The 13,894-nt window shown below is 37.1% G+C and overlaps 1 protein-coding gene across 5 annotated transcripts in view; it reads right to left on the reverse strand.

The window, feature by feature from the left end:
• Nucleotides 1-13,894, reverse strand: part of TAF2 (TATA-box binding protein associated factor 2) — a 77,624-nt gene that overhangs the window by 44,555 nt on the left and 19,175 nt on the right. For 4 of the 5 annotated variants that reach the window (XM_066379406.1, XM_066379405.1, XM_066379404.1 and 1 more), the window contains exons 4-10: nt 13,371-13,489; nt 11,748-11,889; nt 10,265-10,496; nt 8,115-8,299; nt 6,865-6,978; nt 5,360-5,459; nt 2,997-3,082 (exon numbers count right to left, since the gene is read on the reverse strand). In XM_066379406.1, coding sequence (XP_066235503.1) covers nt 2,997-3,082; nt 5,360-5,459; nt 6,865-6,978; nt 8,115-8,299; nt 10,265-10,496; nt 11,748-11,889; nt 13,371-13,489 — 978 coding nt within the window. Of the gene's footprint in view, nt 1-2,996; nt 3,083-5,359; nt 5,460-6,864; nt 6,979-8,114; nt 8,300-10,264; nt 10,497-11,747; nt 11,890-13,370; nt 13,490-13,894 lie in introns of those variants that run through there. The other variant, XM_066379407.1, reaches the window with a different exon arrangement.

Below are 13,894 nucleotides of genomic sequence, written 5' to 3' on the forward strand. Positions count from 1 at the left end.
AGCCTAACCCTCCTCAGCCCTTGCCCCAGTCAAGGCACATATGAGAAATTATCGATGAACCACTAGAATGATGCAGCTACGGGGTGATGCTTCTCATCCCTGTCCTTCCTCTCTCTCCCCTCCTGTCACTCTCTCTCAAATCAAGAAAATTTAAAAAAGAAATTCAAGTGAACTATACATCTAAAACAAAAATGATTATAGCCTGACCAGGTGGTGCCACACTGGACAGAGCATTGAACTGGAACGCTGAAGGCCCAGGTTTGAAACTCCGAGGTTGCTGACTTGAGTGCAGGTTCCAGCTTGAGCGTAGGGTCACTGGCTTGAGCCCAAGGTCGCTGGCTTGAGCAAGGCATCACTGGCTCAGCTGGAGACCCCCCCCACCCCAGTCAAGGCATGTATGAGAAGCATACAATGAACAACTAAAAGTGATACACACACTGTGAGTTGATGCAACAACTAATCAATGTTTCTCTATCTCTCCCTTTCACTCTCTCTCAAATCAATTTAAAAAAACTTTAATAAAAGAAATGAAAATACAGGAAAAAGATTTTTCCCCATAATCTGGGGTGGGAAATATTCTCCCAAAACAAAAACAGGAAACCTGGAGGACATTAAGACTATGTGGAAAATTTTAGTTCTGATATGATAAAAGAAGTAAGTTAAAAGAAAGGTAGTCTAGTAGAAAATACGGCAGATATAAACATTTAAGATGTTTACAATTTTACACTATTTCAAATAATGCTACAGTGATTATCTTTTTACACATGTGCAAGTATTTCTGTGTGGCAAAAACCTAGAAGTAGAATTTCTATATGAAAACACACTGAGAACTGTTGAATCTAAAAATGACCCATTTAAAAATTTTGACTGGTACCAATAAAGTATCCTTCAAATCACTGTACCAAATTATACTCTCACAATCAATGTATAAGGATAATCATTACATTTCCAATTTGGTATCTGAATAATTACTTTTATATTTTGCTTATTAATCCCAGGCTTATAAGCTTTATAAGCTTATGAGCTTTACCAATGCTGAGTAAAATGAAAAACGTTAAGTAAATTCCAAGGTAAAATGGAATACTATGTAGCCGTGCAATGAACTAGAAGTACATTAACATAGTTACATGAAGTGCCTGCCAAAATGCAGAGATATGGTTAATTTGTTTAAAAGTACACAATAATATGTATACAACTGAATTACATTATGTAAATGTCATCTGCACATAAGGCAAAAAAAAAAAGTCCATCCTTTGAAAAACAACATATCAAATTCATAATCCTAATTATCTCTGAAGAGAGGTTTTGGTGCGTGTCAGAATAGTAAAAAAGGGCTAAACAGAACCTTTTACTTTTTATTCCACATGCTTCTAAACTGCCCTATTTTTAATATCTTCAAAGAGCATGTATTCATGTGCTGCCTTTATATATAAATTTAAAAAATTAAGCCTACAACAAGAACAAATAACTGAGCAGAGCCAAGGAGAAAGCCTGCGTGTACGCCACGTTTTCACCCGACGGGACGGAATACTCTAATTCTGTCTGGGCAGCCGCCACACAGCAGGCACCCAGCCGAGGGCAGGAAGGGAGAGAGCGCCCCAGGGACTGCTCACTGTGCAGGAAGGCTTAGCTCAAATAACCCTCACACCAACCTGGCTAAGATGGATCGTGGGTCAGCACTGTCGTTCGATACATTAAAACACACACATTTCCTCTCTGAAACAGTACGTGATGTTCTTAGATCACAAAGATCAGTAATGATAAAAATCCAAGTTTGTCTAACTCCAAACTGCAGTGCTTTTCTACTGATTTCACACTGTCTCAGTGACTAGGCTACCACACGAAAGGCTCTGGCTGCCGTCTCAGGTTCGCGGACCTGTGTATGCTGTGCCTTCAGACACTTGGGCAGTCCGGCTAATTCTACGGGCCCCATCTGGGAAACTAGTTTAAAATGAACAAAATAACATTTACAGGCTTACAAAGAAAATGACTTATAATGAAATGTGGTTATCAAAATAATACCAATATACTTATGTGCTAGTTTATCAATGCATTACATAATAACATCTAGCACTGGTCTACTATAGCAATTTTGAGATAGTAATACACGTAAAGAATACTTCAAGATATCTGCTAACAATTATAACATGACAGGAAAATATCCATGGTGTCTACTGTTGACAAAGTCACAGTACTGTCTGCTGCCTACATTCCTAATTAAAGAAAATATAAAGTTTCATTTTATGGTTAGTAAAAACATAAAAAGTTCCCCATCCAATTTAATCCACATTCCCTCTGGGAATCCATGGACCCTGGAACAGGTAAGGATCCCTGCTAGCAGTGGCTTTGCACCACTGGACCACGACAGAGCTAACCACCCCGACGCTGCAGGAAGGCTCTAGTCTACAACCACTAGGTTTAGATCTATACTCTTCATTCATCAGCAGGGTGGTTAACTCTGTCGTGGACCGGCGGTTGAAACCACAGCCTGCTAGTACCATTATTTGGTTATATATGGCTGTCTCCTTTACAGTGACTTGCTAAAAAAACAGAAAAAGAGAAAGATGGGAAAGAGGGCGAGAAAGGGAAATAAAAGGAAAAAAAGGGAAGAGTAAATATTTATCTAGATAGGTGGAGATTTAAATAAATAGGTATAGGCAGGATGTCTTGATACTAAAATTTTTACTTAAAATAATTACCAATGTTTTGACTATTTTAAAACTTTTATGAGAACAGCATGATATAATAGCATTAGAAATTGTGGAAAAATGAAAAGCATTATATTTTTAAGTCTTTAAATGTTTAAATCCATTTATAGCCATCACACGCAATAAAAAACAATAATGAAAGGCATAAGATTACCCATATCTATGGCCTCATTATTACTCCCACTGTTATTACTACCCCTGTGTGGGCTTCAACACCATGCAAATGACCCTAAAAGAGTGATCCCATGAAACAAGATTTATAACATTGTCTCTGAACAATATACATACTTATCCTTCTCTTTTCCTCCACCAAATATGGGATGTAGTAAAACTCCGCCAGTTTTCAGTTCATATGCCACTATTTTGTCCAGCTCCTAAAAGAGATACAAAAATAGGAGTCAGCGAAATTGTTTTTTATGTAAATTTAAAGTTGAACTGTGATTTCTCATTTCCTAGAATTAGAACGTGAATTTCTTAAGACAAATTAAATGTATTTGGAAGGTAGTTTACGTTCTTATAAACAAAGCGGACTACACAGCTGGCTGAGTGACAGAGCCTAAAAGCCTTGCCTACTCTGTGACTTCAGGGGTGGCCAGGAGCCTGGCAGCTTTCCCTAATGGTTCTTCCCAACCTCTCTAACTGGTTTTCCAGGTTTATTTCCTCCTTCTCTGTATTTTACTTTGATGAAGGATTTGGGCAAGGAAAAAGATATGGGAATAAAATTATGTCAGAAATCATTTTAGGCCCTGCCCAGTTGGCCTGACACATGGATGTCCTAGGTTCGACTCTCACTCAGGGCACAGAGAAAAAGCGCCCATCTGCTTCTTCTCCCCCTCTTGCTTCTCTCTTTCTTCCCCTCCTGCAGCCATTGGTCGATTGGAGTAAGTTGGCCCTGGGTGCTGAGGATGGCTCCATGGCCTCTGCCCCAGATAGTAAGAAGAACGCAACTGCTGAGCAACAGAGCAACACTCCAGATGGGCAGAGCAATGCTCTCTAGTACAGTGGTCCCCCAACCGTTTTTGGGCCACGGACCGGTTTAATATCAGAAAATATTTTCACGGACCGGTCTTTAGGGTGGGACAGATATATGTATCATGTGACCAAGACAAGTGTCAAGAGTGAGTCTTAGACAGATGTAACAGAGGGAATCTGGTCATTTTTAAAAAATAAAACATCGTTCAGACTTAAATATAAATAAACGGAAATAATGTAAGTTATTTATTCTTTCTCTGCGGACCGGTACCGGTCTGCGGCCTGGGGGTTGGAGACTACTGCTCTAGTGGGCTTGCTGAGTGAATCCTGAGTGGATCCCGGTTGGAGTGCACGCGGAAGTCTGTCTCTGCCTCCCCTCCTTTCACTGAATAAAAAAACAAACAAACAAACAAGAAAACAAGAAGTCATTTCATAACTCCTTCAGTCTTCTCCAATATTATAGTAAAAAAAAGGCTTAAGTGAAAAAAGACAACACAACTGCTAGAAATTCATGACTAGTTTAATTAAATAATATAGAAGCAGAATACAGAAGTGGTAAAAATCATAGTGAATTGGTTAAAAACCAGGTCTAAATCCTGGCTCTACTACTTACTAGCTGTGTAACTTTGGCCAAATAACTTAAACTCTATGGGCCTCATTTTCCTCATCTGTAAAATGGGGATAATAACAGAGTAGTTAGAAAGATTAAGATAGTTAACATTTATAAAATGTTTATAACAGCGCCCAAAATATGCTAAGTTTTTTATGTTATTTCTCCTTCATTAATAGTTTTTGAAATGAAGAATGGACTATTTAGTTTTAGCTGTAAGAATTCTTTCATAGTTCTAAATGTTTGAGATCTTTTATATTACCTTTTGGCTTACTTAACTTCACGCTCTGATGATAAAGATGTATAAAACGAGAAAAATGGGGAAGATGGAGGGGTCTATTAGTAAGGATATTAAAGGCTAAAATTTCTCCACCTGAGAAGCAGCTAAGCATAATATGATTGAAATGTCCATGTCCATGAACAGAATGTGCTTGGCAAAATACAGTTAATTTTTCTCTTGGACCAAATGTTTAAGTGATAGGAAAAAGACTAACAATGACAAGCGCACACATGCACTGAAGGGCTGGCCAGTATACAACGAGCACTTACTTGTACAAGGCACCATGTGTATTACACGTACGATGTCTCCACACCCGTCCATGGGGCAGATACTAATACTCCTCTCCTTACACAGGAGAGGCTGGGAAGATTAACCAGAGAAACAAAGCCTGTAAATGCCCGAGGCAGACTGAAAGCCATCTGCCTCGAGGACCTCGGCTCTAAGTCTGCACAGATTTAGGAAGCAGAGAGAAACGCTGACAGTGACTACTATGAGAAGCTGGAATATATCTAATGACTAACTTGATGTTTAAGGAGCTTAAATATTCTCCTCCTTAGCAAAAAAAGTCTTTAAAGGCCAACACGGACAAAGGAAACTGGGTAAAACAGACCATTAGTCTTTCTCAGTTTAGTGATTTTCAGTTCACTGGAAAAAAGATTAGACACTTGTCAATGACAGTAAGTATCCTACAATTATTAAAAATGATGGAGGACATGCAACTTGGCAATCAGGAGAACATTAACATGTCTCACTGACTTCTAAGTGGAGAAGGGGTCTGGCTACTTCTACCTCTTTAATCCAATGGCGGTATTCATTCACACCAAAAGTTTTCTTCATCCAAAGTCCATAAATATAACCTGAAATTCCCTTCAGGACCCATTCATCAGACCTAGGAAAAAGAGTAAAAATAACAACTTTTAATCATATAAATTTTCATATAAAACTGAAAATAACAGGTACAGTGGGTGCTTTTCTGCCTTCTTAAAGAAAAAGCAAGTTAAGAACAAACTGTTCGGTTGTCCCACTTCTTCCAGCTGAGTTCTACTTGCCCACTCCTTGTCCCTCCCTCCCATGTGGCTCCCGCTGGGCTCCAGGGCTGCACAGGCCGACCTCCAGTACCATATGTCTGCGCCGGGCTCTGATCCAGCTGGGCTGCTGGCCTCTCGCCCAACTCCGTCCACACGCCTGTCTCTGAGAGAGCCCTGCCTGCAGCCAGGACTGGACCGCTGCACTCGCACCGTCCACACTGTTATCACCAACCCCATGCAAAACTGACTGGGATTCCAAGACCTGAAGTTTCTCAAGAGGAAAGGCAACTAACACCACTTACTCCCTTATTCATTCATATCTTCATCCATTCATGCATTTGTTCATTCAAACATTTCACCTACCACGTTCCAGGCACTATTCTTTAGCAAAACTGTATAATTTAAGAAAGTTACAAATCAAGAGGCTTTACCAGCTGCCTTCTCTCCTCCAACAAAAAAGGGGAAAAACCAATATTCACATACTATTTACAGCACAGAGACAGAGTGGTCACAGTTATAAACTATAATATTAATGGAGTTCCCCGTTTCTTCAAATTCAGCTCATGTTAATCAAAAAGAAAATAAAGTGTTCTTATCACTTCCATCACTCAAGTAAATTATTTCAAAGATAAGCACTAGCTGGAAAATCCCTATATTATCATCACTTTGCAGAGGACCATTACTTTGCGTTAAACATTATTTGAACATTGCTGACTGCACTGAGAAGTGATGTTAGAATTCTATATATAGTTTTGTATATACTCAAGTCCTTTTATTTATGGTATTCATTCAGTTTTTTTATAAATTAAGCTATCAAGCCTGGCCTGTGGTGGTGCAGGGGATAGAGTGTTCACCTGGAACACCGAGGTTGCTGGTTCGAAACCCTGGGCTTGCCCAGTCAAGTCTCATATGACAAGAAACAAGTAAGCAATAAACAACTAAAGTGAAGCAAATATGAGTTGACACTTCTCACTGCACCCCCCTTCTCCTTTCTGTAAAATTAATAAATAAAATCTTAAAAAATAATTAAGCTATCAAAATTCTTACCTCATATTTATTGCAAATTATAGAACTACCTATATTGAATTCATGGCCAATAATTTAGGTTGAAATTTATACTCATTATTTTGCTTTAAATATATCTATAACAGTGTCTTTTAATTACTGCAGATAGCACAAAGGTCAGCATACACTGCAGAAAAAGAAAATAGAAACAAAATTTCTGGATTCTTTTTCTCAGTAGTTGTAAACTTTGAAACTACTCACCAAGACATTCTGGATATGAAACATCCAAAAAACTGCTGGGCCAAGGACTGGGCTAAACACCTTCTAGTCAAAGGTGTCTCATCTATGATCATGGCACTGTGTAACAGATTTGTGCTGGAATTTAAGACATAGCTAGTTAAAACCAAGAAATAAACAATGAGTGAGTCAGAATAAGACAATCACACTTTTATAATAATGGAATTTAAGTTAGGTATAAAAGAGAAAACCGAAATATGTTCCCAAAGAGCTTGCCCATCTTTACAAAATATAGCTGAAATCCATAATCTTGATATATTTTGCTTAAAGCAAAGATTACAATGTTTCTCTGTGATTTCCATGAAAAGTATATGTCATTGGGGGGGAGGCGGATGCATCACTAGTCAGTTATGTTAATCAGAAACTAATTCTCCTGTGAAGGGTTCTTCTAATTTGAAAAGTCTTTCCCAAATAATAACTATTGATTTTTTATGCTCTATTATTTATTTGATATTCGCTGACCCATCAGCTCTTTCTAACACTCCAAAGAACTCAGTGGTAGTGTTGTTTTTCCTTTTTACAGATGAGAAAACTGAGGTCCAGATAAGGTAAAATTTTTGACCTGGACACATAAAACTTCTAAATTGGAAACTTTTCAAGGAACAAAAAAGAAAAGAGAGAGGCAAAGAGGGTGGAAAAATAAAAGAAAATAATGTTCCCTTTTTCTTTTTCCTTACAAAAAATATTTCTGACAATGTAAATGAATTTTTAAATAGTGCTAAGAAGAAACCCTTAGTAGCTATCCACAAAATAACTTGCATGCTTTTAAATTGCACAAGCAGGAAAAAAAACTTTTAAAAAAATTAATTCTGGATGAAAACAGTATGAATCTTTTGGGTTATTCTGAAATTTTTGTCTTTATGCTTTTTTACATTTTTTTAATTTTAAAAATAATGGGTTTTCTACAAAGTCAACCATATCTAAATTAAAGAAGTTCAGAACACATCTCAAAATAGATCACAAAATAAATAACTTGTCCTCACATCATTACTTTTTTTATTATTATTATTATTATTAGAGAGAGGAGGCAGAGAGAGAGAAGAGGGGTTGGAACAGAAAGCATCATCTCCCACATGTGCCTTGACCAGGCAAGCCCAGGGTTCCGAACTGGTGACCTCAGCATTTCAGGTCGACGCTTTACCCACTGCGCCACCACAGGTCAGGCCTCACACCATTACTTTAATTAAGCATTTCAAATTTGAAGAAACACTGACCTAAAAATGCTCATAGAAGCATATGCCGCCACCTCAACGTAGGCCTCATCAATGAATACAGTCTTAAAGCAGGAGTATGGGTATCGACATGTAAGGATTTCTTCATAAAATTCAAACACTTCGTGAAGATATGAGGTGGTATGTTTAAGCAATGGAAGAAGTTGGGGTAAACAAAAATGAGTCACCTGAAAACAAAAGTAAGGAAGAAGATCACTAAATAAGTTAACTTTAGTATTTTAAATTTCCTAAATGGCTCAATTATAGATAAGTGCTCACATAAATCCTTTTTTCACAAACTGTAAAATTTTTCACAAAATTATAAAAAAAATTGTATTGAAAGAAAATGCTGGTTTGAAATTAGAGATTACTTCTACTAATTTTTTTTTCTTTTAATGAGAGAGACAGACACAGAGAGAGACAGAGAGGGACAGATAGAGACAGGCAGGAAGGGAGAGAGATGAGAAGCATCAATTCTTCATTGCAGCAACTTAGTTGTTCAGTTTACTGCAGGAGTGTGGCAGCAAGGAAAGTTTAAAGGAGTGAGAAAAATTATTCTTCTGATAGCAGTATAAAAGAAAGATGAGATACTACCATTATAGTCAGGGATGAATATGTGTTTTTTGTTTGTTTATTTTAGGTGAGAGGAGGGTAAATAGTGAGGCAGACTCCAAGATGCATCCTGGCTGGGATCCACCAAGCACCCCAATCTTGGGCCAATGTTCAAGTACCAAGCTATTTTTAGCACCTGAGGCTGATGCACTCGGACCAACTGAGCTATCTTCAGTGGCTGGGGCCGTGCTTGAACCAATCGAGCCACTGGCTTTGGGAAAGGAAGAGGGAGAGAAGCAGATAGTCACTTCTCCTGTATGCCCTGACCAGGAATCAATTCTGGGACTCTGGGTCAACAGTCTATCCACTGAGCCAGGGCCCCGACTGGCATCATGATTAACACTCCTCTTGGTACACAAACAAAAAATAATACTCATCAAAAAAAGAATTCACTTTCAGACAAACCTACATGATAGAAAATCTATGGATATTGGGGAGGGGGGATTAAAACTGTGAGACAGAGGAAGATAAAACACGGGCTCTAAGCATTCAAGAAAAATACTTGACTATTTGCCTTTCTCTCATCCAGTGGCTCTGAGTGGTAAAAAAATATTCCAACATATAAATAGGCACTAATCAAATGTTGATTTTAAAGTTAATTTTTTACCTAAGATAATAAAATTCACTGCCAATCTTATCACTGAATATACTTTCAAGAGACACTGCCAAGATAGTAAAAGCAAAACTATTCATAAAATATCTTGAATATTTTCCACAAGTGATTTCAAAAATCTTGCGAATTTCAGGAAAGCAAACATAAGAGCAGACAAGGAGCTCATGAACAATCGAAACCTGGCTGTCCTCATTTTTGCTTATATAACTCAAGAAATGCCACTGAGATCTACATGGGCAGTCCAAGCCTTACATTAAAAGTAATAAAAACTACAAATGAAACATAAAGGACTAATAGAAAATACGAGATCTACTCAAATGTTACTTTAAACGTGCAGAGTATTAAGAGGGTCAAATAACCACTAAATTACTTTTTAACCACAAGCTGTCCCATATTTGGGGAGACCAAAACGCACTATTTGGCCTACTGATTAATAAACAACTTATTGCAAGACATGGGATGGGCAGAAACTGGAAAAGCCTTCATGAGTTTGTTGACCAGAATGCTAACCCTGCCTCAGCCTTTTCTCTTTCCCTCTATATTCTGAAGTGAAAACAAATCTTGCTCTTTAATTTTGAGCTGCAATTTTTCAGATCCAGATATGGGACAATAACATTCATACACCGATGCCAAACAAAAAGATGACATTGCTAATAAAAAGAATTAGTTAGAGAAATCTAATCGAGGTACACTTGTAGCTCTTTTGAATGTGAAGCCCTCTGTTGAAAAAAATGTGAAATATTAATATCACATTTTGAAGAAATTCATTGTGGAATTCACATCAATAAATATTTATCAGACAAGAAATCCTTTTCTCTCGAGTGACATTCTTGACAGCTAAAAGAAGCTCTCAAAAACTTAGTATTTCATTAATATCCTTCTTTTTCTCAGGAGGAAAGGGTGAGAGGAAAGGAGCAAGAAGCCATACCTCGTGCATATATGGATCCACAAGTATTTCAAAAGGTCCAATGGCCAAGGAGATATTTGAGGCAGCCGTTGGAATGGTGAGCATGTAGTGGAAGGTCTTCTTCCTCATATCGTGGGTGTACACTGTCTCCACCAAGTCTCCATTGGAGACAGCCACCATGGCAGCATCGACTGTAAATTCTAACTTCCACGTACACAGTTCTGAATACGAGTCCACACATGGGAACCAAAACCTAGAAAGAAAAAAAAAATCAATGGAATACAATGTAAGTTGAAAGTGTAACCTACATTGCTTTAACCACATATAAATTATTTTAACATTCATAGAATATCTACAAAAAGAAACTTTAGCTATTTGACTACTGGAATTTTTTCACTGTGCAACTTGAAAAAATTTATTTTAAGGTTGAAATCTGTCTCCAAATATTATTTGGTAATATTATGTAAATATATCATGTGGTACCTTCAGTTTAAACCCTAAATGAGGTAAGCAATTCTTAGTTTACAATTTTTAAATTAAAAATAAGTTTCACTTGTACATTCATATTAATCAGTTTTGATGTAGCATTCATTTCCAGAAACTAATAAAGCTTATAATAAAGTTTTAAAAAGCATGAATAAGATACAGAATCTATTCTGAAAGTTAGAAAACTACTTTTTTAGTGTATGTGATGCATTGTATAAATTCAAACAGTGCTGGTAAAGCCATACATAAATTTCTAGTTGACTTTCTATCAAGTCAGGTCAGATTTTATTATGTGTCATGGTCTGTAGTTAAACACAAAGAAGTTTAAGGTATCATCCCTGGTTTGGAGGAGTTAATAATCTGAGGAGAAAACGCATATTATAAAGTAATATTTCAACAGTGTAATGAACTATGAGAATGACCTACAATTATACACAATGAAATTAAATCTTACTATCATACTGTTCAACAACAAAGCCAAATATAAAGAGCATAATGTATACGCTTCCATGTATATAAAGTACAAACACAGGTGTAATTATCCTGTGGTACTTCAGAAATCGGAGTAGGGACTACCCATGGCAGGAGCGTATCAGGCAGGGCAGTGGGGAAAGCAGTGAGTGGCTGCAGTGTGGATGCAGTGGGTGAAAGGGGTGCTCTGAGATGCTGAGTGTTCCTTTTTTTCATGTGAGTGTGGGTTTCATGGTTTTTTTCACTCGTACAAATTAATTGAGCTTTCTACATACAACTTAAGTAAATTTGCTTTACTTCAATATAAAGTTTAAAAATAAAAAAACTGATTGAGATGATTTTAGAACAGCACATTTGCAAATGAGAGAGAAGAGGGACAGACATAAGATTGAGGAGGAATGACTAACAGAACAAGATTCAAAAGAGTTAGAAGTTTGGGGGTCAAGCTGGCAGTTCTCATTTTACACTAAATACATGTATTGTTCACACAGAAAAAATACAATTAAAAAATGAAATGAACTGAAATATATAAGAATGAATCATCTACCTTGTGGAATTCTGATACCCACAAGAGAAAACATGAGCACCTCTCTCTGCCATACTTCCCTCTACACTGGGTACCACAAAATGAAGACCTCCTTTTGGCTGATCCAAAGAAAAATTGATGTGTATCTTTAGGACCTTTAATTCTGCAACAAATAAATACACACATACATTGATACATAAATATATAAGTAGTAATAGTGGTCTATGCAATAAGGGCAGGCTTACACTGAACATAAAAAGGAATCCAGGCTCAGTTTTACATGAAAAACCACACCGCCTAACTAGTTCAGGCCTTACCAACTGCGCCACCTACGTTAACTCAAGAGTCTGCCTTCACAGGTGTCCCGGGCTCCACTCAACTCTAGTCACTGCTGTGTTCTCCCAAAATACAGCCCTGGTTATGCCAAGTCCTCATGTCAACATTCCTGACAATGATATCCTGCCTAAAGAAAACAATTCAAAACTCCCACAGTGGACACTTACGTCCTTCTAGATTCCATTCAAAGCTTACTTTTCAGGTCAAATATATGGAAACAGAAGAAGATTTGACTTGGGGTGGTGGGTGGACATGTAATGCACTATACAAATGATGTATCATGGCATTGTGCACTTGATGCCTATGTAATTAACCTAGTAAGTTTAACTTAAGTAAATAAAGGACATAGAAGCCAAAAAGAATTAAACATAAAAACAGATTGACCAAAAAACAAAAAATAAGAAAAAGCTTGTTCTCTTATAATATTACCACACAGATAGTTAACCTGAGTAGACTTTAGGGAGTTGGTGAAGAGATGGAAATGCTACCCAAGAATTTACTTTATGCATTATTTATTATGTTTCTTATCTTGCTTGATTTCTGAAGAATAAATGTGTTGCTTTCATAAGGTTAAAAGTTGCTTCTTTTAGTTTCCCCTAAAACAGTATAACCATATGGACTATCTGATCTCTGACCATACAGCGATGACCTTCCATGTCTGTCCCCTAAACTAGGCAAACCTCCCCCCACAAAAAATACCTCACACAAAAACTACTGAAAATATACAAAATCCAAATAACATCTCTTTTCCTTCCTTCTCATGGTTACTTTTCCTAAGGCCAAATAAAGGTGGCAGAAGGTATATATAATAAATATAATGGCTATCACTTTAAGACGACAAAACTTAAGACTAGGCTCAAAAGTATGCAGAGCAGTGTTGGAAGCCCTACGTCGAGGCCTTGACTCGACTCCTAATTAGTGACCTTCAGCAGGTCATTTACGCTCTCTGGACTTCAGATGACTCTTCCATAAAAAGAAGGAATTAAACCAGATCATTTTTTAAGGATCTTTCCTGCTGTAAATGCTGTAATTCTAAACAGATTCGATACTGTGTGGGTTCTCAAATATTGACAAACTGTTTCATCCAGCTACTTTTTAATAACTTTTCCTTTAAAAACAACAGTGAAATGAATTGATTTTTGTCACAGTTCTTGCTTGCTTTTTTCCTGCAATCCTTAAGGAAAAAAGAAGAGATTCCATCTTGTGTATATTTCAATTTACAATTTTGATATCATTTTCAAGTAAAAGTTCTAGTTACTGAATCTAACATGACTGTACTGGACAGTTAATATAATCTTGGTATTTTACCATCAACGTGTTTCCATAACTCCGATGGAACCTTAATGCAGAGTTCTCCGTTCCCGGCATCAGGATCCACAGCACTCACTGCGGCTGCGTAAGCATTGGAAAAGTAATTGAGATTTCTCCTGGGGGTGGGGAGAACAGGAAAAAACTTTAACAATAAGCCACTTATTTCATCATGCATTTTCTTAAAAACTTGACACCATTTTGTTTGCAAGCATTATATCATCCTACATAACTCATAAAAACGCTTTTTAGCCAAGTAACTGTTGCTCTACTCACCATGACAAAAACAATTTAACTACAAATTCAATGACAGAGTCCCCTCACCAATGCTATGTGACTATTGTGATTATCACATTATTCCATAATTTTGGAATGCCAATGCCAATATGCTTTCCTGATACAAATGTAGAAAACATATATAGAATTTAAGAATTATTCTTTACCAATCTGGTAAAGATTTGAACGAATTCAACAACTTTTCTAATCTGACAGATATTAAGATGATTAAAACATGAGGTGGGAAG

Source organism: Saccopteryx leptura, chromosome 3 (assembly GCF_036850995.1).
Source record: "Saccopteryx leptura isolate mSacLep1 chromosome 3, mSacLep1_pri_phased_curated, whole genome shotgun sequence".
Classification (NCBI taxonomy): Eukaryota; Metazoa; Chordata; class Mammalia; order Chiroptera; family Emballonuridae; genus Saccopteryx; species Saccopteryx leptura.